The sequence below is a fragment of the Pararge aegeria genome, chromosome 21, assembly GCF_905163445.1.
Source record: "Pararge aegeria chromosome 21, ilParAegt1.1, whole genome shotgun sequence".
NCBI lineage: Eukaryota > Metazoa > Arthropoda > Insecta > Lepidoptera > Nymphalidae > Pararge > Pararge aegeria.
In genome coordinates this window covers 4,843,643-4,870,986 of record NC_053200.1, presented here as the reverse complement: position 1 = coordinate 4,870,986, position 27,344 = coordinate 4,843,643, and the positions used below count along the sequence as shown (strand labels likewise).

Here is a 27,344-nt window from a genome sequence, read left to right as displayed (position 1 = left end):
CGAGCGCTGAAAATTTTCTTGAGTATTACTTACAAACTATACGGAATTAACTATATATAAAATAGCACATTGGAATTCTATAAGTAACGCATTACGAGATAAATAAAGACGTTAATATCGATCTATGAAAATTAAGTGAATATTTGTATTTTACTGTGAAAATGAGTAGGGAAATTGTATTTTTTTTTATGCTATGGTCAAATGTTAGCGTACTGAGCACTGAAGAATTACTTCAAGAGTTACCGGCATCGATAAAACAGATGAAAAACCTTGCGCATTTTGTGTGCAAAGATTTATTTCCTAATGAATGGGTAAGTCTTCCAAAAATAATTGTTACATAAACTTTATTATTATCTTTAAATATCTCTATGCAAACTTATTTTGAAACAAATTACTTAAAACCTATACTATCTAAATATAAACTATTAACAGTACATTTTCATATTTATTAATATAATATTTCTGGTTCTAAGTAGAATATGTTATTTCTCTATAACCTCCGTTAAAAATTTCACTCAGCGTTGAAAAAAAACATTAAGCCAAATGTATTAGTTTAACCCTACAAAAAATCCTTTTCATGAAACTTTAACTGAAACTAAAATAATTTATAAATTAAAATTAAAAAAAAGTTTCTAACTATTTATCGATACATCAAATTATATTTTGCTAAGACCGCATGGTACCTACCGCATGGTTATTTCAACATAACTGCTATGTATTTAAGAATCATGTAACATTTAATTTACATAACTGCCTCGTTGGTCAAAAGGTTAGCAATTTCAACTACGGATCACGAGGTCCTAGGGTCGAAACCTGGGAAAAATTATATGAGATATTTATTAGATTTTTTAGCCTTGAGTCAGGAAATTGGCGGTTTCAACCCCTTGCCTAGCACGTAAAGCCGTCGGTCCCTGTTATTATATATAGGGCTATGCTCCTATTACCTCCCTCGTACGAAGGAAGAGATATTAAAAGTCTGAAAAGAATAATGACGATAATAAATTGAAATTAACAAATTGGGTGAATTTCAGTTAATCTAAAATTTTGAGCAAATTTACTATTGTTTAACTATCACTCCAAACTTTCAGAGTTTCTCAGAATTGCATAAGTTTACCAAAATTAAATTATTATTAGAAGGGACTGGCTTTTATAAAATGTTCTCAGAGGGTGGACAACGCCACTAAAACTTCTTGATAAGAAAATGCAAGATCTGAAAAAATTGGCCCGACCGAAGAGTTGAACCCCGGACATAATTATCCACAAACGAACACGCTAGAACCACTATACCCACGAGGATGATAATCTATTATACAATTTTCATAATGTTATATTTAAAGATACGGTAATAGAGATAATCTAGAATAGATACGCGTATCTCATCGCGTTTGGAACCCTTTTAGATAGAACGACATTTATATACACTTTATTGCACACAAATTAAGCAACAATGAAGCTTTTCGCTTTAGTTTTACGTTTAGAAGTATTGCTGTCGCCATCGCCACGCCATTATAACGTTAATAAAATTGTATGCACGCTTCTCAAAGTGATCAGTAGGTACTCCTTAATGAGATTAAACTTAAACATAGGCATGGGCGTTCTTTGAAGCTGTGATAGGGGCCGGCACTTTCGAGAGGCCGAGTTCGAATCACGCACGCACCTCTAACTTTTCTAAGTAATGTGCGTGTTAAGTAATTAAAATATAACTTGCTTCGACGGTGAAGTAAAACATCGTGAAGAAACCTGCATGCCTGAGAGTTCTACATAATGTTCTCAAAGGAATGTGGAGTCCACCAATCATTGCGGGAGGAGAACCGTGCCCTGTAGTAGGCTGGTAATGGGTCGATATGATGATGATGGACGTCTTTACCCTAGGGCCAAAAGGGCCATGGCCCGGGCAGGCTACGAGGGGCGGCGCAAGCAGTAATCAGAGTGAATGTCCTTTTATACCGGAAAAATACATAGTTCTTATAGAATAGAGCTAAACTATGGTTCTGTTATAAAAATAACCTCTCCACGCATGAACGCTTTAGCATGTAGAACATTATTGGGGAAATAGGGATACAGATCATGCAAATGGTATAGCAGACAATGCCGCCTGCACTTTTAGTATAGCAGTGCACGCACGCCACGTGCACTTCATACAAGTACAAAAGCACCCTAAAATTTTTGTATGTCACATAAACGAGAATAATTTTTCCGATTCGTGCCATCTTCTTCTTTATGCGGTCAAAAACCCCGTGCACGCCACACAAAATAAATAAATAAATTTACACAGAATCTAGCTTGAAATCTAGCCCCAAAGCAAGCATAGCTTGTGCTTCATTATTATTTTTTTTTTAATTCAATAAGTACGGTTAACACCAATGACACAAATTAAATACAGTAAATTAAATTATATAAATTTAAAAAAATATACAGGAAAAAAAAACGTATATATATAGTATGTAGTTTATAATCAATATTTGACGGCCGATTGGTGCAGTGGGCAGCGACCCTGCTTTCTGAGTCCAAGGCCGTGGGTTCGATTCCCACAACTGGATAATATTTGTGTGATGAACATGAATGTTTTTCAGTGTCTGGGTGTTTATCTATATATTATTATAAGTATTTATGTATATTATTCGTAAAAATTATTCATCAGTTATCTTCGTACCCATAACACAAGCTACGCTTACTTTAGGACTAGATGCCGATGTGTTTATTGTCGTAGTATATTTATAACCTGAATCATGATGGTGATGATGATGATATCGAGTAATTAAACCACCTCGTGCAAGTAATCTCAACTCATAATAAACCTGGTAAAACGAGAAACCCACATTACACTTTCACATTTACACTAGCATTTAAAATTGCCTCGTTCGTCTAGCATGTTCGCCTAGCCCCGTTGAGCTGTCAGTCTTGCGCTTGATCTCTTTACGCTCGTGTCGGATCCACCGTCCCATCGGACTATGAGAGTAAGGGGATAGAAAGTGCACCTGTGTTTGCCCGCACACACTTGTGCAATTTAATATCCCGCGTAGTTGGAAAATCTGTCTGAAGATTGACTATCGTGGCCCAAATCATTGATAGTGCTAAAATATCATAGGTAGGTAGCGCATGATGTTTAAGTACTTTAATAAACGTATCCCCTCTGCTACACTCGCGGTCACCTTTGCTTATTATCACCCACCGTGTACAAATTCCCAGCCGATATCAAGATTATCATAATCAATATTATAAAATATGAAACAACTAACGATGTTGTTGTCCTTACGATCAATACATAAAATGAAAGTTCTAAAACCGAGTCGCAAATGAATATGCTAATATAAGAATTAATTATTACATATTCACTTTACAACGGCGTAAAAATTAAAGTATGCCGCCCATTTATATATTGGAAAATAAATAATTAATTTACCGCGACAATATATCACCGATCTTCACAATACGAAATACAAATAAAAATCACACATTTTCCTCATTTGGAATTATCTTCTTCAAAATTTAAACTTCTAATGATACCAAATCCAGCCAGATACAAATAGTATAGCCAAAGAGATTTTATTACAAGTTCGTACATACTATAATGCGAAAATACTTTTTCCCCAACCTATTAAAACATCGCCATCGTAAAAGTAAGCGGAGCTTTTGTTATGAGTACAAAAATAGCTGATGAATATTTTTGAATATAGAATACATAAATACTTACTAATACAGATAAACATCCAGACTGAAAAACAATTTTGTTTGGGTGGGCACAAAGGGGTTAAGATGAGGGCCATGGATAGAGAAGGTTAAGAGCTTAGAGCTCTTAAGTTTAAGAAGAACGGGGGTGCTATCTCTTTTCAACCCCCGGTACCTGTTAAAGGGCAAGGAGATGGGCCCAGGGCTCGACAACATCGAAGTAATATCAACTGTATGACGCCTCTTTTAAGGCTCGGGCCTCGACTAAGGATGACCTTGGGAAAGTTTGGGTATGTTGGTCAAGGAATTAGTTTGAATTCGATCGGCCGGGTCATAAAGGACAGTTCTCTTCAGGGGAACGACATTGGGGTCAGGAGTAAGAGAAGGCCTTAACCACTTGTGGCTTTGTAATTTTAATTTTAGTTTAAATTTTAAAATAGGTACATCAATAGCTTACTTACCTTAGCTTAACTTAGCGATAAGGCCGCCTTTTGTATCCTGCTTCATTCTTCATGTGTTTGTTCTTTTTTTGTCTCATTTTTCTGAGTGGTGTACATATAAAGAGTATAAATAAATAAATAAACAATTAAGTTTCATCTACTTATAATACCACAAACAAAGTATTTTCTTAATCAACTACCATCATCATAATAACAACCCATCACCGCCCACTACAGGGCACGGGTCTCCTCCCACTATGAGATTTGAGAAGGGTTTAGGCTGTAGTCCACCGCGCTGGCCCAGTGCGGATTGCTGGACTTCACGCATTGAGAACATTATGGAGAGCTGTCAGGCATGCAGGTTTCCTCACGATGTTTTCCTTCACCGTTGAAGCAAGTGATATTTTGACGGCCGATTGGCGCTGTGGGCAGCGCCCTGCTTTCTGAGTCCAAGGCCGTGGGTTCGATTCCCACAACTGGAAAATGTTTGTGTGATGAGCATGAATGTTTTTCAGTGTCTGGGTGTTTATATGTATATTCTAAGTATTTATGTATATTATTCATAAAAATATTCATCAGTCATCTTAGTACCCAAAACACAAGCTACGCTTACTTTGGGGCTAGGTGGCGATGTGTGTATTGTCGTAGTGTACTTATTTATTATTTTATGTATTTTAATAACTTAAAACGCACATAACTTAGAAAAGTTAGAAGTGGCGTTGTTGGGATTTAGATTTAGGCCCCCCGAAAGTGAAGCCAAAGTCGTAGCCAGTGGGATATCACCGCTTCAATAATCAACAATGAAACAAACTATTGTGTAAAGATTTCCTTATTAAAACTAAATGCTTTGGGGTCAGTGTCCGCTATGATAGATAAAGGTTACGTTCTTCATGCTAAATAATTCAGATTACTTCCTTATAACAAAAAAATAGATATAATGCTTATTCATTAGCTGTATAATACTTCGAAACGCCTGTTTATAAACACCATTACTTACACACAACTTACATATATATATATATATATATATTATATATCTGTATATATATATATATATATATATGTGTATATATATATATATGTGTATATATATATATATATATAAATAAAACTAAAGTTTCTGTGAGTGTTTTTGAAATAACTCACCGTTTTTTTAGTCTGATAATTTATTGGAACGGTTTCGACATTTTACTGGCAGATAGCCCTTTAAAAGTATACAAAAAAAAAGAAAACGAATATTAAAAAATCTAAATTATTTTTTAAGCAATAATTATTGTATAAGCACTTACATTTTCACCACCTTTTGATAGGTGTCGGATACCTTATTCACAAATTTTGTCCTTGGCACTTCATATAAAGAAAGAAAGTAACAAAACTTACGTTTACGCTGTCCAAAATTTGCCAGATGAAACAGGCCTTTAATATAAGAAATACTAACTAGAAAAAAAACAAACGTTCTGAAGATTTTTTTTATATTCGTATAATAAGTATTACGCTAAGGTGTACGAATTAAATTCAGGATTATACTCCAATACCTATGTCGAATTAGTTATTCCGTAAGTAGGTAGCAGATACCTACAGTTTACTTATTACACATTAGTTTAACTTTCTTTAACTTCTTTTGCGAAAGCAAAGCAATATTTATAGACTTCTTGTACTTTTTATCAACTTACCGGTTGGCTAACATCGTTGATAACAGTAATGGCGACAATAGGTACTAAAAAGTTATTAACGGAACATGTCTAATAGTTTTTATCAGTCGTAGCTCGTTGTCAGCAAGTAGATAGGTAGTAAGTTAATATTACGTAACGGTAGTAAGTTCTGACGGCCGATTGGCGCAGTGGGCAGCGACCCAGCTTTCAGAATCCATGCCGTGGGTTCGATTCCCACAACTGGAAAATGATTGTGTGATGAACATGAATGTTTTTCACTGTCTGCGTGTTTATATGCATATTATATAAGTATTTATGTACATCCCTACTAATATTATAAATGTCAATGTAAGTTTGGTTGTTACGCTTTCACGCAAAAACGACTTAACCGATCCTAATGAAACTTTGTACATATATTCTTGGAAGTGTTAGAAGTAAATAATATGTGTTTAATTTTGCCAATCTTAGTGCAGATCTGATGAATGTAGTTGGAGATAGAGGACAGAACTCCTCAGCGGACAACAGCAAACCCCTCATTTAAGGCTTAGCGATACTGAATACTTGAATGTCAATTGAATGCCACATCAAAAAACAAAATCAAACGTAGGCGAAGTCGCGGGCAACAGCTAGTTATTCATAAAAATATTCAACAGTCATCTAAGTACATCATAACACAAGCTGCGCTTATTTTGGGAATAGATGGTGTTAGAGTATTTTTTTTTTTTTTTTATTAATTTAGTTTTCTTACATTATCTTATTTTATATGCTTATAATTAACAGTTTCGTAAGATACAATTTTTGAAAAAGAAAAGTACAGCCCTGCTTCTGCGATTTGATACATCGGCCAGGCTGTTCTTCCTATACACATAGATAAACTAAAACTATAAAATTTACACACTTATAATAATTATTACTAAAAATTTTCAATCTACTAAGTATTGTTGAATTTCTTGAGGTCACTCAGGATGGAGTTTACCATGTCGGTGTAAGATTGCAAGGCAGATCTTTTTCGCATCAGAGAGCGCAGCTCATAGGGGGACACCCCAAGGTGCCCGCAAAGGATCCAGGCGGAGATTTCCGAAGCGGGGACATTCCCGAAATAGATGGTCAAGGGTTTGGCTGGTGGAGTTGTCACAAGGGCACTTATCGTCAGTGGTGATGTGGAAGCGGTGTAGGTAGTGTTTGTTGTATGCGTGTCCAGTGAGAGCCTGCGTGAGAGTGAACGAGATATCCGTGAGCTTGAAGAGCTCGCGGATGTCCATGATAGTAGGCAGCTGTCGCTTAGTGTGCTGCCCCTGCGCCTCGCTCTCATATCGGCTCTGCCAAGTATTTTGATTTTCCTTTCTTATGTTATGTCTCACAAAAGATATCGGGTAGTGACAGTAAGCCGGGGCCTTGTGGAGACCGGCCGCGTTTTTGGCTGCGGCATCGGCCGCCTCGTTACCTTCTATGCCCACGTGACTCCGGACCCAAGCAAATTGTACGGTTCCAGAGCTCGCATGCACTGTTCGATGGATGTCCGCGACCAGAGGGTGTGTATTGCTGCGATCCTGGATGGCTTTTATGGCGGAGCGGGAGTCTGTGTAGATATAAGTATGGGTGTCGCAGAGTGTGGCAGCCCATCAGCAAGCGCGCAGTAAGACAAAGAGCTCGGCCTGGAAAACCGAACAGCAATTGTGCAGCTTGTACTTCCTGTTGGCGACTATGCGTCCCCGGCAGTAGCTGACGAAGGCTGCCCCGACTGTGCCGTCTTCTTGCTTACTGCCATCCGTGAATATATGGTTTGCATGCGTCGGTAGCTCGGATTGGTACCGCTCCACCTCATCTTGGCTCACCAGGAACTGCGCCGGGAACGTAAGACGTTCAGCAGGGTGAAGCATAAGGCGGGGAGGTGTAGGTCTTTCAAGACTTATGTCATCTGGGAGATACTCTGTCGCGCCAGTCAATCTAGTGTTCTCGATAAGGCACACCTCTCGCACCTTGAGGTCGAGTGGCATAAAACGGGCGAGGGCCAACGCGGCGGAGGTGGACACGGTTCGAAAGCTTCTGAGGGCTCTAATAGCAAAGCCACGTTGCATGCTGAGGAGTCTGCTTTTAACGCCTTTCTTACGAACAACATGCCCCCACACGCCGGCGGCGTACGTGACGATGGGCTGAACGACGTGTAAGTAGAGCGTGCGTACGTTCTCTGGGTGTGCTCCCCACGTGGATCGGCAGTAAAGTGATAGTTTGTTGAAGATGCGCGTAGCTTTTGTAATTATGTGGTGTATGTGGTGAGGTGTGCTCGCTGATCTTTTTAGTGAGAGCTGTCCTGCAGTCCCTGGCACGGATAATCTGAGATTTTTTTAGCTGTTTTGTGAAAAATTGTTAAGAGGGCCCTCTATAATCACCATGCCACAGTCAGTCCCGCGCTGCAAGCGTGCCCGAAAGAGCAGCAAAGTGCAACTCTACGACACGTACATTTGGGGACGCTAAAACTGCTGCGACCCCAACGCATACCGTTATTATGAATCATTGTACATCATTTTAATCATTTAAAATACACAGACCGTCGTAAAGTAGTGTTTCGTTTAGAATCAACCCTCCATAACCTAAATATGAATGTTGTATATGGATATATCGATATATTATTTATATGGATATTATTTCCACTCGTGCGCCAATGCTCGGAAAGCAGTGGGAGAAAATCCACATCGTCTTCCCGCGAGAGCTATCCAAGAGGATTCCTTACAAAACCTTTAATTTAAAATTCACAAAAGGCAACAATTCTTTGATGAATAAGTTCTTTTGAAGAAGGCAGTTTGACCTAGAATAACCGTCTTTTTTTTACAGTCGTCAGCCTCGATCAAATTCAATTCATTTTATCAGTAAATCAAACTGAATCACACTGTAATAAAGGCGTTCTGATGCGAGTCGTACAATATTTAAATCGAACCAAGTACTTAACAAGAACTGTCTGCATTTAATTGCTCCGAAAAATCATAGTTTATTTAATAATGAGATAGCTTCGAGTAACCCAGTGGGCAACAGAAGGATATGCTTGGATTTTTCTTTTATCAAACCTGAAGTAAAACGATCTTTAGAATTTGGCGTACCTGTATTGATTTTACTTAATAATCATCCATAAATACTGTATACTAATATAATAAAAAGGAAAGTTTTTTTTTTGTTTGTTTGTACCCAATAGGCTACGAAAGTATTGGACCAATTTTAACCATTTCTTCGCCAAAGGAAAGATAAGCTATCAGGCTATAATTTATTAAAAAAAATTGGAGATCCTTAATAAAATTGCTTCCCAAAGTAGCAAAATTTAATACTTGGAGTGCGCTGAAAAAACTATTCATGATTCATTAAAAATATGTACTAAGTACATAATTAAAGTACTCATTATTACCTAAGAAATTCCGCAGGGGGGGAATATATCTAACTATCGTCGCAATAGCAGCTTCTAATAAGTTCTAAATTTTTTTTAGCTCGCCGTTAGAAACAGAAGTGGTTGGGTGCATTATCATCATCGTAGTATGAACACTTATTAAAATAAAAAGTTTTATCATTTATAGCAGTAATATACTTTTTAATTTATTCCAATCGGACATGAGACTTAAATTTTATCGCGAGATAAAAAAATTAGGGAGTATACACGTAAACAAAACTTAATTGATACATTTACAAGAATGCACAACTTAAAAATATGCTGCGGACGAAATATCAACTTGGTCTTTTTGATCTACCTAATATTATTAGTATGACCCAAATTCAGCTGAAACGGGTATTATGAATCGCAGTACCTACTTCTCGTTTCAAAACCTGATCTCGGGTCATGGGAAATAGGAAGTTATAAACGGAATATTTTAGTGTGAATGTTTAGTAAACAGGCTATTAACCTTACCAATGTCCAATGAGTCAAATCTGCGCAAAATTTTACGGCATCTTTCGTAAACAGTATGAGTAAGCCCTCCAAACTGTGGTGTCTTGACTGCGTCCTTGGCAGCGATAAAGTTTGCGTCCAGCGTGCCACCAATTACAAGATGGCCGCAGTCGATCGCCTGTAGGGCTAGCATGCAGAGTTACTCGTATTTTTTCTGAAGACGAGACAATGATTTGGTACACATAATTATCTCGTGGTGCCCATGCTAGCCCGATTGGGTACTGTTTACGAACAACAATATCTCAGAGATGAAACTGGAATTAAAGCTACAGCCATTCCTACTGCCTCAATGACATTACATGATATCGTCATCATCACCTCAACCGATTGACTTGTAGCGATATACAAAATCCATGGTCCCGGGCCGCTTGTTTCCATCAGTTCCCAGCGACTCGTATGATGTCGTCTGTCCACCTCATTGCGGGCCGACCAAGGCTGCGTTTACCTGTGCGATGTCACCGTTCCAGCAACTTGGGAACCCAACGTCTATCGGTTCTCCGAGCTAAGTGGGGCACTTTGCCACTTCAGCTTTAAGCCTTCTAATGAGCCCTATAGTAAGCCAACAAGTTTCAGATCCGTAACATCACTGGCAACACGCACTGTTCGTAGCCTTTAGTGCTTAGACTATAGACCTTAGGCCCAATGCGATAGGAGACATTAATGATTGGTATCAGCGAAACTCCCATAGCGTCCTCTGCTCGGCTTTACGCTCGCAAACTGCAACCTTATGCTAGCACTTCACGCTCGTAAGCGCTCGGGCAGCACACTGCAAGTGACGGCCTAGAGGACTATTCGATTTCCGTCGCTTGGATAACACAGTTGCCATCAGTGCACCAGGATAGCTATAGTTGCATTCTTCAAAGCTATATGTAGTATTTTAAGCTGTGATACAAGCTTTGTCTGGGAGGCTTTGACCGTGGCTATCAGTGGGCTACAGGCCTACCCTTAAAATTTCATATAACTCGAATAGGAAGAGGATTTTTCCATTTTGTGCCATTTTCAAACCTACCCTGGTCAATAATGTTGTGCACGCCACTAAGGATAGGCATTGTAAGAGTTGAAAAGCCTACCCTTAAGTATTTATAACTCGTACTGGAGATGTTCTTGATTTTATATCATCTGCATACCATCTATGCACGCTACTGGTGGCTAATTACCACCCACTGACGAAGACATACCGCTTAGTGATTTTGCGTTCCGGTACAACTTCACGTAGAAACCGTAAAAGGCAATACCCAAAAATGTCAGCCCGTTACTTAAACTGCATCTCCGTTTATCAGCAGGTGAGGTTGCAGTCAAGGGCTTATTTGTATAAAATTTAAAAAAAAAAACTGTACCCGAAACGGTTAAAGGGTTTGCAAATGTTTACGTTATTGTCTTTTTCGATTGGGACGGATCCATTCCGGGACACATAAAAAAGGATAAAGGCGAGGGAAAAGTTAATTCAATTGCTCGTGAACAATAAATTATAGCACCGTTATAATACCTTGGTACCGCTACGTGTAAAAATTATTCAATTTAAGCAGCTATTTACTCGTACTTGCGTACAAAATATGTGAGAGTCGAAAAATACGGCTTGATCGACATAATTTAATTGATGATATAGTTATGAATCAATTCGGTACAGTTGATGTCTTTGAGTTGTCTCATATATTTCAAAGTACTATTTGTATCAAAACTAAGCTTATAGATAAGTTCCCAGAAGGCCCCAAAGCTAGATCCCTCGATTACAAACAATCATGCGATAGCTTTAGGGCCTCGTCGTTGTGTGCATTTGTGTGTGTGTGCGTTAGTTTCCTTACTGCCTTAATATCTTACCTGTGCTCAGTGCTTCAGTCTGAGTTGTAACCACTGTCTATAAACATACTGAAAAACAGTTAGGACATGGCCACTACACAAAAATACTCAACTGCTTGACATTTGATTTTAGAACAACCAAATTCGATTTTAGAACGTTGCAAACAAAACGCGATCTTCATCATCAAAAAAAAAATACTATTTAGCGCCCATTTTCACTATTTTAGAGATGCTTATGTACTAGGTATACTTGAAAATTCAACATAACCAAAAAATTCAGTACCACTACATACAATATGTAGTATTTTTTTATTTTACATCCCAAAATTTTACTAAATAACGAAGCAACTTTACTGTGAATTTTGTTGTGGATTGACTTTAAGATTTTATTCTATCAAGTAAATTTTACTGAAACGGGTATAGCTGAGGGTCTTTTAATGAGGAATTTGGTAAAAAATAAAATCTTTCATCTTTTTTTGTTGTGGTGAACTACATAGATTATTAATAGCTAAAATCTTCTTTCAACCTCATTTGGCAGCACTCAACACCTTAATAGGCTTAAGATAAGATACTTTTTTCTAAAGACAACGAAAAATTCTCTGTTTTCAGTATCCAAGTCTGACCCCTAAGCTGCAAGAGGAACGTAAACTCTGTGAACGGAACTTTTTAAGTGAGTATGAAATCCTTACACATTTTTACGTATTACGTACCTAAGTAAACAATTTATTTCTTTCTAAGTAATAATTAATATGAAGACATGAATAAAGCGGTGATAGCCTAGTTGGCAACACTTCGACTTCACTTTTAGGAGGCCGAGTTAAAATCCCAGCACGCATATCTAACTTGTCCAAGTTATGTGCGTTTTAAGCAATTAAAATATCACTTACTACCGCTTGCCTGCATGCCTGAGAGTTCTTCATAATGTTCTCAAAGGTGTATGAAGTCTACCAATCCGCACTAGGCCAGTGTAGTGAACTACAGCCTGGACCCCTTCTAATTGTGGGAGGAGACTCGTGCCCTGTAGTGGGCCGGTAATGAGTTGATATGACGATGATGAATTAATGAAATATTTAAATAATTTAAGGTCACAACTACACTGACGGGAAACCCCCGAATATAACAATAAAAAAGCGGAGGGAATACAAGGTGTCGGTAACAGCGACCCCGTCGAATCACATGCAAATAGTCGCTTTGCTCAACGAACACAACAGTGATGAGGTCGTAAGTAATACTTAATTTTAAATATTTAAATCTAGTTACGAGTATATTCAGTAGACTTCCGACACAATTAATTTGCTTGCGGCATTCCTTTTCTCTTGTTACGTCTGCAGAGTGGTTTAACCCTTTCTAAGGCTTGGCTGCAGTTGGCTATTTTGTAAATTAAGTTTTATACTATCAAGCCAACGGCAAACAAAAGGAGGAGTTTCTATTACAACTTTTAGGCTCCATAAACAGACCTAAGGTCTACTATGAACTTACAATGCACTAAAATTCACAGACCTTAAAATGTTAGGTAGGTAACGGTAAACAAAACGAAGGTATTTATCTTGGTGGAGGAATTTCTATGTCCACTTTTCGTCTCCATAAACAGACCCAAGGTCTACTACAAGGTATCATCTAGAAATAAGGAAAGTAGCGTGGTCTTATCACCATACCCAAAAAAGGATGTTAAGACGTAGGTAAGTTTGTTTTTGCGGGGTAGCGGTGATAGCTCAATGGTTAAGAGTAGCGGTTATAGCTCAGTGGTTATGACTTCGGCTTCAATTTCGGAGTGCCGAGTTCGAATCCAATTACGCACCTCTAACTTAACTATATTATACTAGCGGACCCCAGCGCTATCTGACGTGCTGAGTTGTAAATCTAAACCATCCAGGGTGCCATTGTTTGGTATGCCAAACGCATACCAAAAAATTCATTCAATTCGGTCCAGCCGTTTAGGAGGAGTTCAGTGACATTCACACGCACACAAGAAATATATATGAATAAAGATAATACGTTTTAAGCAATTGACCCGTGCCCTTCAGTGGGCCGGTAAATGGTTGATAAGATGATGATGATGATGATGATGATGATGATGATGATGCGGTGATATCCTAATGGTAATTATCGGTGGAACCGAGTCTAACTGTAACTTTTCAGAGTTGAGTTGATTTGAGAGATGTTTTCTTCAACGAAATGACAAAATAGAAATGATATTTAATTGCTTAAAGCGCACGTAGCCCCGAAAAGCTAGGGGTACCGGGTCGGTACGACTCGGTGCATCGTACACCCAAAAGGGAAGCCGAAGTTCTAACCACGGGTTCAATCGGCGCAGTGGGCAGCAACCCTGCCTTCCGAGTCCAAGGCCGTGGGTTTGATTCCCACAACTGAAAAATGTTTCTGTGATGAACATGAATCTTTTACAGTGTCTGGGTGTGTATCTGTATTCTATAAGTATTTATGTACCTATATTATTCATAAAATTATTCAACAGTCATCTTAGTACCCATAACTCAAGCTACGCTTACTTTAGAGTTAGATGGCGATGTGTGTATTGTCGTAGTATATTTATTTTATTTATTTAGAAGACTTTATTCTATCTTATGAGTGTGTGAGTGTGTGGGAGATAAAATGATGAAGAAGTTCTTACATTTTTTTTTTCTCAATGTTATTAATGTGGTTTATAACATTGTTTCAGATATATTATAGTCTTATCAAAAACAACGAAAAACCCGACGACCTGTATCCCAGTCCTACAGAGAGCTATACCTTCTGGACAGCTACAATAAACTCCGATGGTACTTCTTCCTTATGGAAAAGAGGGCCGATCTTGCAGTCGTGGAAACATGTTGAGAAGAAATATGATATAAAGTTAATTTTTTTATTGGATTCATACAAAAAGGATTCTTATCATATAAGCGGTCAATTTTGGTGGAATTCCAGTGATCGTAAGTGAAACAACAAGCTGTATTGTAGCGGGAGTTTTAGAAAATATAATTTAAAAAAATAAGAAGATCATTATCACGGTAGACATTTTCCAAGAAATAATAGTGCCAAGAAAAACAGTGATGATATATGATACATGATGGTACAGGATGGATATTCATCCATTATATTTTAAAAAGGATAAAAACTTATTGTGACTAATGGTTGACCGCTTCGTCGTCTTCTTACAATATCTGATAAGTAAAATAACCCATACAAACATTCATCCGGTATTATACATAACACATCCAGTGGCGTGCACTTGTTACATGCACAAAAGCACTGCCTACTCTAAATTTTTTCTATAACTCATAAAGGCAGGATTTGATGCCATTTTCCTTCTTTATGTGCATTCCCTGTGCACGCCACTGAATCCATAAATACGGGCTGATTGTATATTAGTATAATTAGCTGAAATTATTATACTTCCTGCAGATTTTATTGTATCTAGATTAAAAAACATAGGACTTTCATATTTTACTACCATTTCATCGCTTTAGGAGTGGATTATAATTTTCAATTTAATTTAATAAACCAATGGCAAGGACCTTTTTTTTGGTGGTGGAAAAGCTCTATAGTTACCTCCGACACTTGGGTAGGACTGAGGTTAACTAGAACAATGGCAAGGACCCACCGACCCACGAATGGTATATATAGACGACCGTCACCTAAAACCATGAGTGCCCATTTTACGTGACCCTATAATTTTTGGTTAACATTCTAGGAATTTTATGTGTTAAATGTTTTTACTATTGTGCTTTCAGCTACAGATTTAAAATTCAACGTATTAAATAATTGCGCTCATGGAGTCCTAGGCAATTCGGACGACAAACGGATCGGAGTAAGTATACATATTGTTTTAAGCTAAGAACATTAAGGGTTTACCTAAATAAAGTAAAATACTTTTCAGTATTTATATACTACCTACTTGGTAAAAATATTAGCAAAAAAAATCATGTGTGTACTAAATAATAATAATAATAAATTTTATTTCTTTAACAATTAAATTCATATCTTAATTATTACGCTGAGATCTCCTTTTAAGCATATAATATACTTGTACCAGGAGGTCTCGCTCTTCTCTTACATAAATTGAGCTAATTTTTCTAATTTAACTGTATATTGTTCAGAAATCATTTATTATAACATATACTCGTATATTCGCAATCTCTTTTTTTTTTTAATGCTTGCATGCAAACTTGTAGAGTGTGTGTGTATGTGTATGTGTATATGTGTGTGGGTATAAAATAGGCCCGTAAGATATTATATTTCGTCTTCTAGTCACATTGAGCTTTCATATATATATAAAACATTTCATTGAGTGAGTCAAGTGAAACAATGGGCGACATAAAGTAATACGAACTACTAATAAAATCTAAAAAGAACAAACAATTAATACTAATTCAAGAGATTAATTATATTTAAATTACTAATATTGGGGAGCAACTTATGTTTAAGCACATATGCAGTCACAACTTTTGCTTCTTTTAGCAAAATTTATTCTGATCTTATTTTCGTAACGCGAAAAAAGAAGATAGCTTCATATTATGCCGTCCAAATCACAGGTCTGTAAAAATGTTCGCTTAAGGCGAGGCCGTATCGTCGCGACGCGTTCAACCTACGTCCTTAGAGCAGCGTTCAAGATTTCGCCCAGCGGATGACCAATCGTTCGCACGCAAGAAACAAAATTGAACGCACCTAAGGATGCAGATTGGAAGTGGTGGTTTTGCATTCGCTTTATGGGCATGGTACCCGAAACACTTAAACAGCTATAAGCTCTGTATATATCTAGATAAGCGTAAACTCTTAAGTTAGTTGTTACACCTTTAATTATAATTATTGATATGATATTTTCTAGCCAGTTTCCAATCGCTCAGTGATACTACAAAAGTTGCCTCTAAACGATACATGCACGATACGTGTGAAAGGAAAATACTCTATGACCAATTTAACATATCACACACCCACCTGTGAAGAAATTCCGCTTTGCGAGCCGCGTAAGTGTACTTATTGAGTAAAATATTCACATATTATTATTATGATTAATTTGAATTTGAAATCACAACCGTAAATATTATATTTTAGCGCCACAAATACCAGAGAATGTGACCATGGTGGTATCTAAGGAGGTGGACTCAGACCTGTGGTCGGTGCACGTGCGGTGGGCGAAACAGCGACCTGCGCCATACGACTACAATGTTACATTGCGTGCAAACTCCGTGCAAAGCACAGTTGTTTTAGGCGTAAGTGAATTATTTAATTACGTAAATTTAAGGCCAGATTGCACCGTCCAATATGCGTCTTTAGCGGCGTTCAAACTGGCGTCCTGCGTTCGACCAATCACAAAACTTCCCTCCTTTAATTGGTCGCACACGGGACGCGACGCGGGTTTTAAGTAATGGTTTAACCTCACCTTAAGTGAATTTGTATAGGGACCCTTAAACAGGCAATCCTTCGTAGCGATCGTTCGCTTAAAACCTGCCGACTCGATTGTAACGGGACGAGTAGAATTCGCCAGACTATGCAAATAGTATGCGCATATCGTTTGCACCGGTCATCATCATCATTATCATATCAACCCATTACCACCACAGAAGGGGTTAAGGCCGTAGTCCACCACGCTGGCCCAGTGCGGATTGTGGAGTTGCTTGGCTTACATAGAATTTTCACGACTTTCGCTAGTTTCGCTAGTGGAAACGTGCCTGATTGCATGCCATGTCTGAATCGAATCAAAGGCGGAAAGTGACAGATTGCTTTGAATATGCCTCCATATACGAGGCAATCCGAAGCCTGCAACCCTTCAGACAGGGGATGGTGTGGTGGGGAATATTTTAGTACCAACTAACGCGACGTGAGAAAAGAGATGTAGCTAATGATAATTGTGAACATTTTTTGAATCCCCAGAACGTGACAGAAGTCAATTTCAAAAACGTAAAAGGCCGAGGATTGTATAACGTGTCGGTGGTCGCAAGAATTCCTGGCAAAATTCCAGCAGTAGCGATTCAGAGGAACATATTCCCGGGTAATAACTATTTATTGTACCAATAAGACAAATTACAGAAAACTTCTTCCAACGGGGCTTCAAGTAAATATATAAAAGTTTAATGAAAAATGAAAGCAATTTAATGTTGCTTGTATTTTGAACATTTTTATGCATATTATATAAGTAACTACGTGCCACCTATTATTCTATTTTGCCTTCTTTTCTTATTAATATTTGTGTTTTTTTCTAATATAATTTTTATATAACTTATTAGTTAGTTTTATTATTATATTATTTAAATTATTTATCGATTGTTTTAAAATTGCCGAGTCTATGAATATGAGCATATTTCAAGTTAGTATTGTTGCATAGACTTTGGTATCTAAGTAAGTGGTTATTTAAATTATTCAACATGTGACTCTCCGACAACAGTGGCATGAGCTCTTTACTAATCAGCTACATTTTTCATAAGTCAGAAAATAAAACATGTCCCTTTTACCAGTCTTCGACTGACATCTAGTAGGAAACGTTGCAGTTTCGATCTAATGTTCAAAGACTCTTTTTGAAGCAAGAGATTAAACAATGTTTTTGTTTACACTTTTACAAAAGTGTTTTTACCAACATTTTGATTGCAGCTCGAGAGACCATTCCAATTTCCACCAGTCTCATGATAGGCGTGATGTGTGCAGCGGCGCTACTCACAGTTAGCACTTTGCTGGTTTTTATACATTACGTGCGCAGGAGACTGGTCTCAAAATATTCTACTAAAATATATTTTCCGGTGAGATTTACAAACAATCAGAAACTATATAGTTTTTCTATAAGTAACTTTTAATACAACAGTAACACTTCACCGGTAATCGAATTTAAGATCAGCGTGTATGCAACACGCTGGTATCCCATTTAATCATTGTTTTTATCTTACTTTATTTTGTTTAATATTTTTGTATGTATGTATTTAGATTTTTTGATAAATATCCAGTGAACAATGGTAATTTTACTAGTTTTCGAGGTGGGCGTTATGACTGTTTCGCAGTTTTATATTTTTACAGTGATCATCGTTTCATTCATCAGCGGTTAAGTTATGTTATTGTTAACAAAATAAATAAATAAATAAATATAGTTAGATTTCCGGGTCGTGGATCTTATTTATTCTTCGACTACGGATGAAGACAAAGATTAAATAACTACATATTTCGAGATACATTCTAAAGATTGAATATCTTAGTAACAAATTTTCTGTAACTTAGGCTTTTTCCAGCGTTATAGGTACGCGAATTTCGCTTAGTCGCGCTTTCATTGTAGAAACACGATTTTCTCGAGGTCTTTGACGTTTGATATCGTCTATGTGTTAATACATATCCTGGTGGGACACCTAGAGCACGCCACTGATACTGATAAATGGTGCTCGTTTGTGAAAACTTCAAAAGTACGAAAGTTCGATATAGGATGTAGGATGTTCGAAGAAAAAAGTTCGATGTAGGATCTTGAGAAAGTTAAGTGGATGAAGCCACAATGATGATACTTAATGGGTTGATATTTTATAAATATACGTGGAATAACATCGGAATACTAATACAGTTTTTTGTCTCACATCAAATGCCACCACTTTTCGAAAGTCAGAGCGTGGAAAAACACCTTATAACTAACACTTTCCGACGTTTAATCTTTAAGAATACCATCTTGGAAGAATAGACACTCCTAATAGTGTTTGATTTGATCTTGTTTACCAGGGGGTACTAGAGAAAATACCGGAGGATGTTGAGAAAGACGAGAGTAGCCAAGAATCAGGTTCCGAGGACCAATGGGAGGTGCGTCTGGATCGTTTGTTGCTACATGAGGTTATAGGAGAAGGTGCCTTTGGCGTTGTTCGAAGAGGCACCTTGGCGCCAACTGACAAAAACGTGGCTGTTAAAATGCTTAAAGGTGTGTGCATACCTTCTGCATTTTTAACGAAATTTATTTTTTTATTTAAAGGAATAGAGTTTATATTTTTATAATTTTTATTAGTGTTTTTACCTACACTTGGAGGAATTATCAATTGATGATGAATATAATTAACAATTACACGTTTGAAACAAGAGATGACACATTGCCTTTTTTTTATTTTTAATGTGATATCTCTTGTTTCAAACGTGTTTCATTGTAATATGGACCTTTGAAAAAGTAGAACGAAACTGCAACGTTTCCTACTAGATGACGCTACAGTCGCTAAAAGACTGATGTGAAAGGCATATACTAATTTCGGCATCGACGGTTGGAGAGCCGTAGCTTAATTGGTGAAAGCGCTCAGGCCGCGATTGCCCGAGAGTCGCAGGTTCAAATCCTGTCGGTTCCGAAAATTTTTACAGCATTTTAAATTTATTAAATTGAATAGAGTTTAAATTATGAATCTTCTTCATCATTTCTATCACCGCATTACCAGCCCACAACAGGGCACGGGTCTTCTCTCAGAATGAGCATGGTTTTGGCCGCAGTCCGGCACGCCGCTGGTGCGTAGGTACTGGATAGCCTTTACACGCATTTACGAGCATTATGGCATGCAGATTTCCTCACAATGTTTTCCTTTAGCGTCAAAGCAAGTGATTTAATTGCTATGATTGTTTAATTGCCGTTATGAAATACTATTATTTATCTCACGAATTAGATTTCCCATCCCTGGAGGAGATCCGTTCCTTTCGCGCAGAAATGGAGCTGATGAAGAGCGTGGGCGCACACCCGCACGTGGTGAGCTTGGTGGGCTGCTGCAGCGGTCGCCGCCCACTCATCGTGGCAGAGTACTGCAGCCGCGGCGACTTGCTTACTTATCTCAGGTACCAAAAAAAACCTTCATCACCATCCTCAATAGCCTCTTACAGTCCGCTGTTGGACTAGAGGCTTCTCTCATCTGGGCAGCAACGGGAGGTTTTAGACGGGTTTGTGATCCCAGTAGATGGTCGTAGTAAACAAAAAAATCTTATAACCAGATGTGTCGTTGATGTGTTTTTTTTTTATCGTCGAACATCCACGGGCTATTAATCTATCTGAGTAATTCAAAGCAATATTAAAAATTATTGAATTTTACTACTAACATCGATAAAAAATATTAACAACATGCAACATGAGCCTTTAGTCTATCTGAGCTACAGTAACTCAAAGCAATATTAAAAATGATTATTTAATTTTACTACTAACATTATTAAAAAATATTAACAACATTCTGCATACTTGAATTTTACTACTACCATTGATAACAAATTATTATAACTGCATTTAGAAATTACGAATCAGCCGATCAAATTGAGTACCTACCTATCAATTAATTTTTTTATCTGCTTTACAATTGTAAAGCAGATCAGAACATCATCATCATCATCAGATCATCATACAGAATTATGTATGATGATTTAATTGATAACGCCGCCGCACCGCGCTGCTTATACTTCATACACTGACACAAAACTACCATATTAATTTTCTTAGTTTTTATTTTGTTTATAATTTTTTACCAATAAATAGTAGAACAAATTATCCGGGTCACTGTTGTAAGACAACAAGGAAGTCACTGTGTAAAGGTTAAGTGCATCCTGTCTTCGTCTTGAGCGCCTCTAAACCCCTCGCTACACTCGGGATTCTAGATGCAAAACTCTGGCGCAGCTGGGGAATTACTCTCAAATCCCTTGTTACACTTGGGATCTATCCAGGCGTCCGTAACATAAGACGTCGCATTACACCCGTGTTCTAATATTATTTGCTTTTCTGTTTTCTCCAGATGTTCATGGGACCTGATGGTGTCAAGACGTAACGCCAAATATAGCAACAATAACAAAGAATGCACCAACTATCGCTACGATCAGTTTAAAAACACACCCGAATCCAAGTTTGTTGCGAATCGTCTTTACGAACTCGAAGGAGTCTGCGACACAGAGCTGACTCTGCTTGACCTTCTTTCTTTTTGCCGGCAAGTGGCCATGGGCATGGAGTTTTTAGCTTCAAACCGAGTCGTTCATAGGTCAGTTTTTTGCACATATTCAATATTGATAGAATTTACCTGCAAGTAACAGACAGCCATAGTATTTACAATGTATGTTAAGGTTAGGTTTTTTTACCGTTCAAATTATTTATAGTACGAATTACCTTATTAAATGGCCTATTTACCGCGAAATCACAAATGGTACATGAATTTTAGCTGAGCGAGAGCTGTCACGATACTACTTGTAAAAAACGAATAAAAATAAAACTTCATTTATTTCATGCAGTCCTTAGTACTGTAAAACTACTTTTAAAAACTCAAGTCTGTCTGATGAATCTACCCACCTTTTTGGAAGGCAGATTCTACTAGAGCAAGAAACTCTGCAGATTGCTCTTTTCAACATCTTTTTACAGAAACATCAAGTCTGTCTGATGTAGTGACTCTACATTCGGTTCAAAAGCAGATCCTACGGAAGAAACTGAAACTCAGAAAATTCCTCTTTTCCAACGTCTATCTTTTGATAGATGACTGCGGCGCGGCGTGCTTCCAAGCAGCCTTATTGTTAAAAAATCATCAATTGTGTTAGAAAGGTCGATTTCACACAATTTGCATTACCTACATTTTAAAATACCTAGTACGTTTTGTTAAATTTACATGTCACGAACATTTTGTCAAAAATTCAAATTCAAAATTCATTTATTTCAAGTAGGCCTAATACAAGCACTTTTGAAACGTCAAGTCTGTCCGTGTGTAGTGACTCTACCACCGGTTCGGAAGGCAGATTCTACCGAGAAGAAGCCGGCAAGAAACTCAGCAGTTGCTCTTTTCCAACATCAAAATTTTACATTTTACATTTTAACATTCATTTTTCTATCTTGTGAGAGATGAAAGCGGAGGCGGATGCTTCCAAGCAACCTTGTCATTAAACAATTGTATAAATTTAAAGAATTCTCCTCTTTATTTCAAGGGACCTAGCGGCTAGAAACATTCTGGTTACAGCAGATAGGACATTGAAAATAGCTGATTTCGGTCTATCGAGAGACGTCTACCAAGAAAATCAGTACAAGCAGAAGAGCAACGGCAAGATGCCCGTGAAGTGGATGGCTTTGGAGTCTTTAACGCATCGCATTTATACGACACAAACTGATGTGTAAGACATTTTTTTTTTATCATAGGCTTATATCGCTATATACTTTTTATCTGAAAAAATGGCGGAACGCAAAACTAACATGAGGTGCAACTCGGAATTAAAGCTTTTTCAAGCCGAGGAAACCTGGTCATTAGCGTTCTACCTCTACATTTGTGATAACTTAATAAAAACAATGAATAAAAACGTAGTAAAATGTATTTTTTCTAAATGCTACGGGTATTTCCTTGGCTAAGACATCACATATTTCGCGCTCAAATTACATTAACAATCGACAGTAGAATACTCATCTACTTCTTTAATTGTACGTCTAATGCAGAACCGCTAAATTGGGCAAATTGTTGCTACAAGTGCAGTAAAAACGTTCGCTGCACTCGTTGATGTCTTTTGTATGAATACGTTGTAATGAAAACGAAATTCTGTAGCATGTTATAATAATATTTACTCTTTAATCTGCTAAATTCTTGAGAACTTTATGGTAAAGTCGAACCCGACTTGGCCAAACCGCACTCCAGCGGTACTGCGTGACAATGTTGCGAGTCAATCTAAGTATATGTGCGGCGCGGTGGTGTTGTATTTTTATTATACGATTATTGTCACTAAAAAGTTTATTTGTTTGTTTGTCTTTGGATGGATATAGTTTATAACACGGCATGACTTAAGCTTGAATCATCATTCTGAAAATTCATCATATGGAATAGATCTAAAGCGTTTGTAAGTTAGTTAATTGCTGTAAGTGCCAAATAAAATCAGTGAAGTAGGTAACAAAAACGCAAATATAGTTTCTAAACCCGAGAGAAGCATAGGCGGACAGATTCAGTTTAATTTATAGAATCGTTGAAATCGCAGTGTCGTGCAGTTTCACTGCAGTCAATTTCTTTACCATTTAGTAAGAAATTTGGTCAAATATAACGTTTATATTTTTTCTGTTAAGAACTTCATAGATTAAATATTACTACATTTTGTTTGAACTTCATAATACATACTTAGATTTTTTTAGTAAAAAACATCTTTAGTATATAAGTAGATTTTTTTAAATTAAGATTACTAAAAAATTCAAATACCTACTGTTGTCAGATGCTCATTCGACGTGGTTACGTGGGAGGGAGGTAGTGACGATGCTTGAAAGAATCTTTGACCACGCAGTGTCGAGCAGTCACTGTGGTGAAGTACCATTAATCAGAAATATGGTCAAGAATAACGTTATATATGTTTTGTTGTAAAGAACTTCGTGAATTTAATATTAGGACATTTTGGCAGATGGTCTTTCGGCGTTGTTATGTGGGAGGTAGTGACGGTGGGAGGGGCCCCGTACGCTGGCGTAAGCGCCGCGCGGCTTCCGCGTCTCCTCGCCGCAGGATACCGCATGCCGCGACCCCTCAACTGTAGTGCGCCACTGTGAGTTACACTTTATTTCTTCTGTTAAATGTTTTTAATTCTTTTCTGTAATGATTTTAGACTTATTGAAGAATTGACAAGTTTGCCTGGAAGCAAGCCGCTCCGCTTTCATCTTACACAAGATAGAACAATGATTGTTTATTTTTAAATGATGTTGGAAAAGAGCAACTGCTGAGTTTCTTGCCGGTTTTTTATCGGTAGAATCTGCCTTCCGAACCGGTGGTAGAGTTACTACAAAGTACAAACAGACTTACCTACTTGACGTTTCAAAAGTGCTCATAATTTTGAATTTTGAATTTTTTTAAATGAAGCGGTGATAGCCTAGTAGTTAAGAGGTCAACTACACTTCAAGGGGGCCGTGTTGGACTCCCAGCACGCATCTTTATTTTTTTCAAACTTATTTTAAGTAATTAAAATATCACTTACTTCAACGGTGAAGGAAAACATCGTGAGGAAACTTACATGCCTACATAGAGGTGCGCCCTGGGATTTCGATCTATTAATACATTTTTCGTATTTTTTTGTAAATTTTTATATTTATTAGTTAGTATGTTGAATAGGTACGCGCGCATAAACAAAGGCATGACGGCATTAAAGCGTCGTGCCGTTTTCCATGACGACATATTAGTCGATTTTAATGCAAAGACCCACTAAGAGATTTTACCCATACGATAAACTGTACTCGCAGATACCAATTAATGATGTCATGCTGGAACGATCGGCCGCGCTCCCGACCAACGTTCTCGGACCTGCACATAGCGTTGGACGAGCTGTTGACTGCCAGCGCTGACCACTACCTATCTCTCGCGCTCCCAGTCTTGGTACCTGAGGAAGGCACTCCCAACGCGCCGCTCAGTCAGTACGTCCGTAACTTGATGAGGTAAAAATTCATCACTACTCTCATTGTAATGTAATGTAGTTAGTTCTAAAAACAATGCTTTTAGACATGGATTAAAAGTTTAGTTTTTAGCTGTGGGTTTTAGAACTTTTCACTAGGTATATTGCAACGTACTTTAAAAATAAGTAAGATTAGATACGAACTTGCGTGCGTCTATGCGATATATATGTGGCGCGTGCTTTGCGTACGGGGAAGTAAATGTAACTGATTTGCTGCACTCGACTTCCGTCGGGGGTAGGATTTAAATATCTTAGTCTAGGAGCTTTCTCAGCAAACGCTTGACAAAAGAGGCGTTATGGTGTCCGCTACGAGTATGTCTTGAGTTGAACTCTATCGTAATTTTATTCTGATATTACAAGTGGCGCAGTCGGAAGGATCATCCCATAGCTGGACATAGACTTTATGCGTAAGTGGGATTTAGAACATAGATCCACTACGCTACTTCAAATGCAGGCTGTAAAAATGGTTATCACTTTACTGTGATAATAACAGGGCACGGAAGACATATTGCTAAACTCCGGCTTTGTAAGAATCTACAGTGTCACGAAGTTTATATACCTATCATTGTTATAAAGCGCCTTGCTTGCTCTATTTCTAATAGGCAAGCAAGATTTTTTGTTATTTAGAAATACCTTCAAATTAAGCCCTTATAGGTATAATCCGCGATTAAAGAACAGAATTTAAAAATGCGGCCGTTGTGATATCTTTCGCACACTACGCGGACGTGAGAAAATTGTGCGAAAGAGATAGCAGGATATTTGTCACCTTTAGACATATTTATTCTTTAATGGCGCGTGTTATATGTTCTAGGAAAACGCACTTGACATAAGTGCATCATAACTTAGGTACATAAATAAAACTAATATATTTTTTGCCCTTAGCTTACCACGTGTATTTTGCAGAGGCAAATGGCGGAACGGCAAAAATTACGAGCGGCCCCTCTCTAACCACTACACCGCTCAGCCAGCGCCCCTAATACAAACTTGAAACGAAATAGATACTGAAGTTTAGTTCACAAACTGCAAGGCCACCAGAGATGTAGGTACACCACGTATTTATGTATCTAACCAAAAATGCAAAACTGTGAGAAAACCATAATCAGAAGAACGCTCAAATATAACGTGTTTTATACGTTTGATATCTTTTTGAAGTTGCCTAGGACATTTTTGCAAACTAAGAGACCTTGTAAATGTATGCAACCCTACGAAAGGCATGCTATGATGGCCACAATTATAAAAAGCATCAGATGAATGCGAAATATACTTATAAGTTGACAATATTAATAAAGACACAACAAAACTTTATGAAATAGACATATATCAATAAAGCAGCTTGTTATAAACGAGACAGCGCATTTCGAATATATCATCATCACCATCAACCGATCACCGGCCCACTACAGGGCAGGGGTCCGCTCAGAAAGAGAAGGGTTTACGTCGTAGCCTACTGGCCAAGTGCGGATCGGTTTACGTCACACGTCTTTGATAACATAACTGAGAACTTTAGGCATGCAGGTTTCCTCACGATGTTTATTTAAAAACGCACATAACGCCGAAATGTCAGTGTTGCGTACCGGGGCTCGAACTCGATCTGATCGATAGGAAAGCCGAAGCCTTACCCACTAATCTATCAACGCGTTTATTTTTAGATTATTCACGTATGTATGTTAATGGCCCATAATTTAGGTAGTTTAGCAAACCGAGCTTAAAAACATTACTCTAAATATCGTAGGTGTTTCCAGCTTGTTGGTATGTCAACTGACGCGTTTCAAATGCACGTAAAACAGACCCTAAATCAACGGCATCTATTTAGCATTAAACTTAGGTTATTATTTAGTGAATAATGAAGTGCTATGATCTCAAATATGTAATGTTATTGTAGAAATTTAGTTATGCATATTATGTAAATAGTTAAGTAACGAAATATAACAATTTTAAATATTTGCATATGGATATGATGGGAAAATTTGTGGTGACTCTAAACATATCTATTTATATATCCACAGATGTAAGAGTAAGGCTGTCCTTTTCTATAGGGAGCGTTGTAAAAAGCCCCCTACCCCAGCTCAGCCCTACTTTAAGACCCGTTATTGTTATATCTACCTGAAATAAATTGACAGGTTTAAAAATTGTTTCTCTAAGTAATATAATGAAAACTGCAAGAAATAATATGTAAAGAAAAACCCTACTTAAATGAAATTCCATTCAAACTATAACAACTTTTTAAGACCTGCTATTTAGTATAGAGAAATGTGTAAGTAAAGTATAAAAATGTGTCACAACGTCCGAAGTGAGTGCAAACCTGAGTGGTTATCCTCTGAACCAAGGCTGTTACTAAATGCTTTTATTTTTTCACTATGCATGTTACTTACTTCTAATAACAGAGGTAAGTAACATGCATACTACAATAATTTCAAAACAATTATCCCTAACCGACTGAGCTGTGAATACACGTTTCGTTTGAATGATAATGCAATGGCAGCTTTGGTGACATCTTTCAAAATTCAATAAGGCCGA

The 27,344-nt window shown here is 37.5% G+C and overlaps 1 protein-coding gene across 1 annotated transcript; it reads left to right on the top strand.

Annotated features, from left to right (window-relative positions):
- LOC120633515 (tyrosine-protein kinase receptor torso-like) lies at positions 1–27,344 on the top strand. Its single transcript, XM_039903738.1, has 16 exons — positions 1–311; positions 12,096–12,156; positions 12,571–12,707; positions 14,164–14,413; positions 15,215–15,291; positions 16,309–16,447; positions 16,536–16,693; positions 17,355–17,472; positions 18,069–18,214; positions 19,167–19,359; positions 20,081–20,246; positions 21,185–21,424; positions 22,353–22,535; positions 23,793–23,930; positions 24,619–24,810; positions 25,710–27,344. Exons 1-16 carry the CDS (start codon positions 162–164, stop codon positions 25,813–25,815), a joined length of 2,454 nt encoding a protein of 817 aa, XP_039759672.1. The 5' UTR covers positions 1–161; the 3' UTR covers positions 25,816–27,344.

Coding starts and splice junctions, on each gene's coding strand:
- LOC120633515 (XM_039903738.1), top strand. CDS start 162: ATGAGTAGGGAAATTGTATTTTTTTTTATGCTATGGTCAAATGTTAGC. Junction 312..12,095: donor ATTTATTTCCTAATGAATGG/GTAAGTCTTCCA, acceptor CTCTGTTTTCAG/TATCCAAGTCTGACCCCTAA. Junction 12,708..14,163: donor AACACAACAGTGATGAGGTC/GTAAGTAATACT, acceptor ACATTGTTTCAG/ATATATTATAGTCTTATCAA.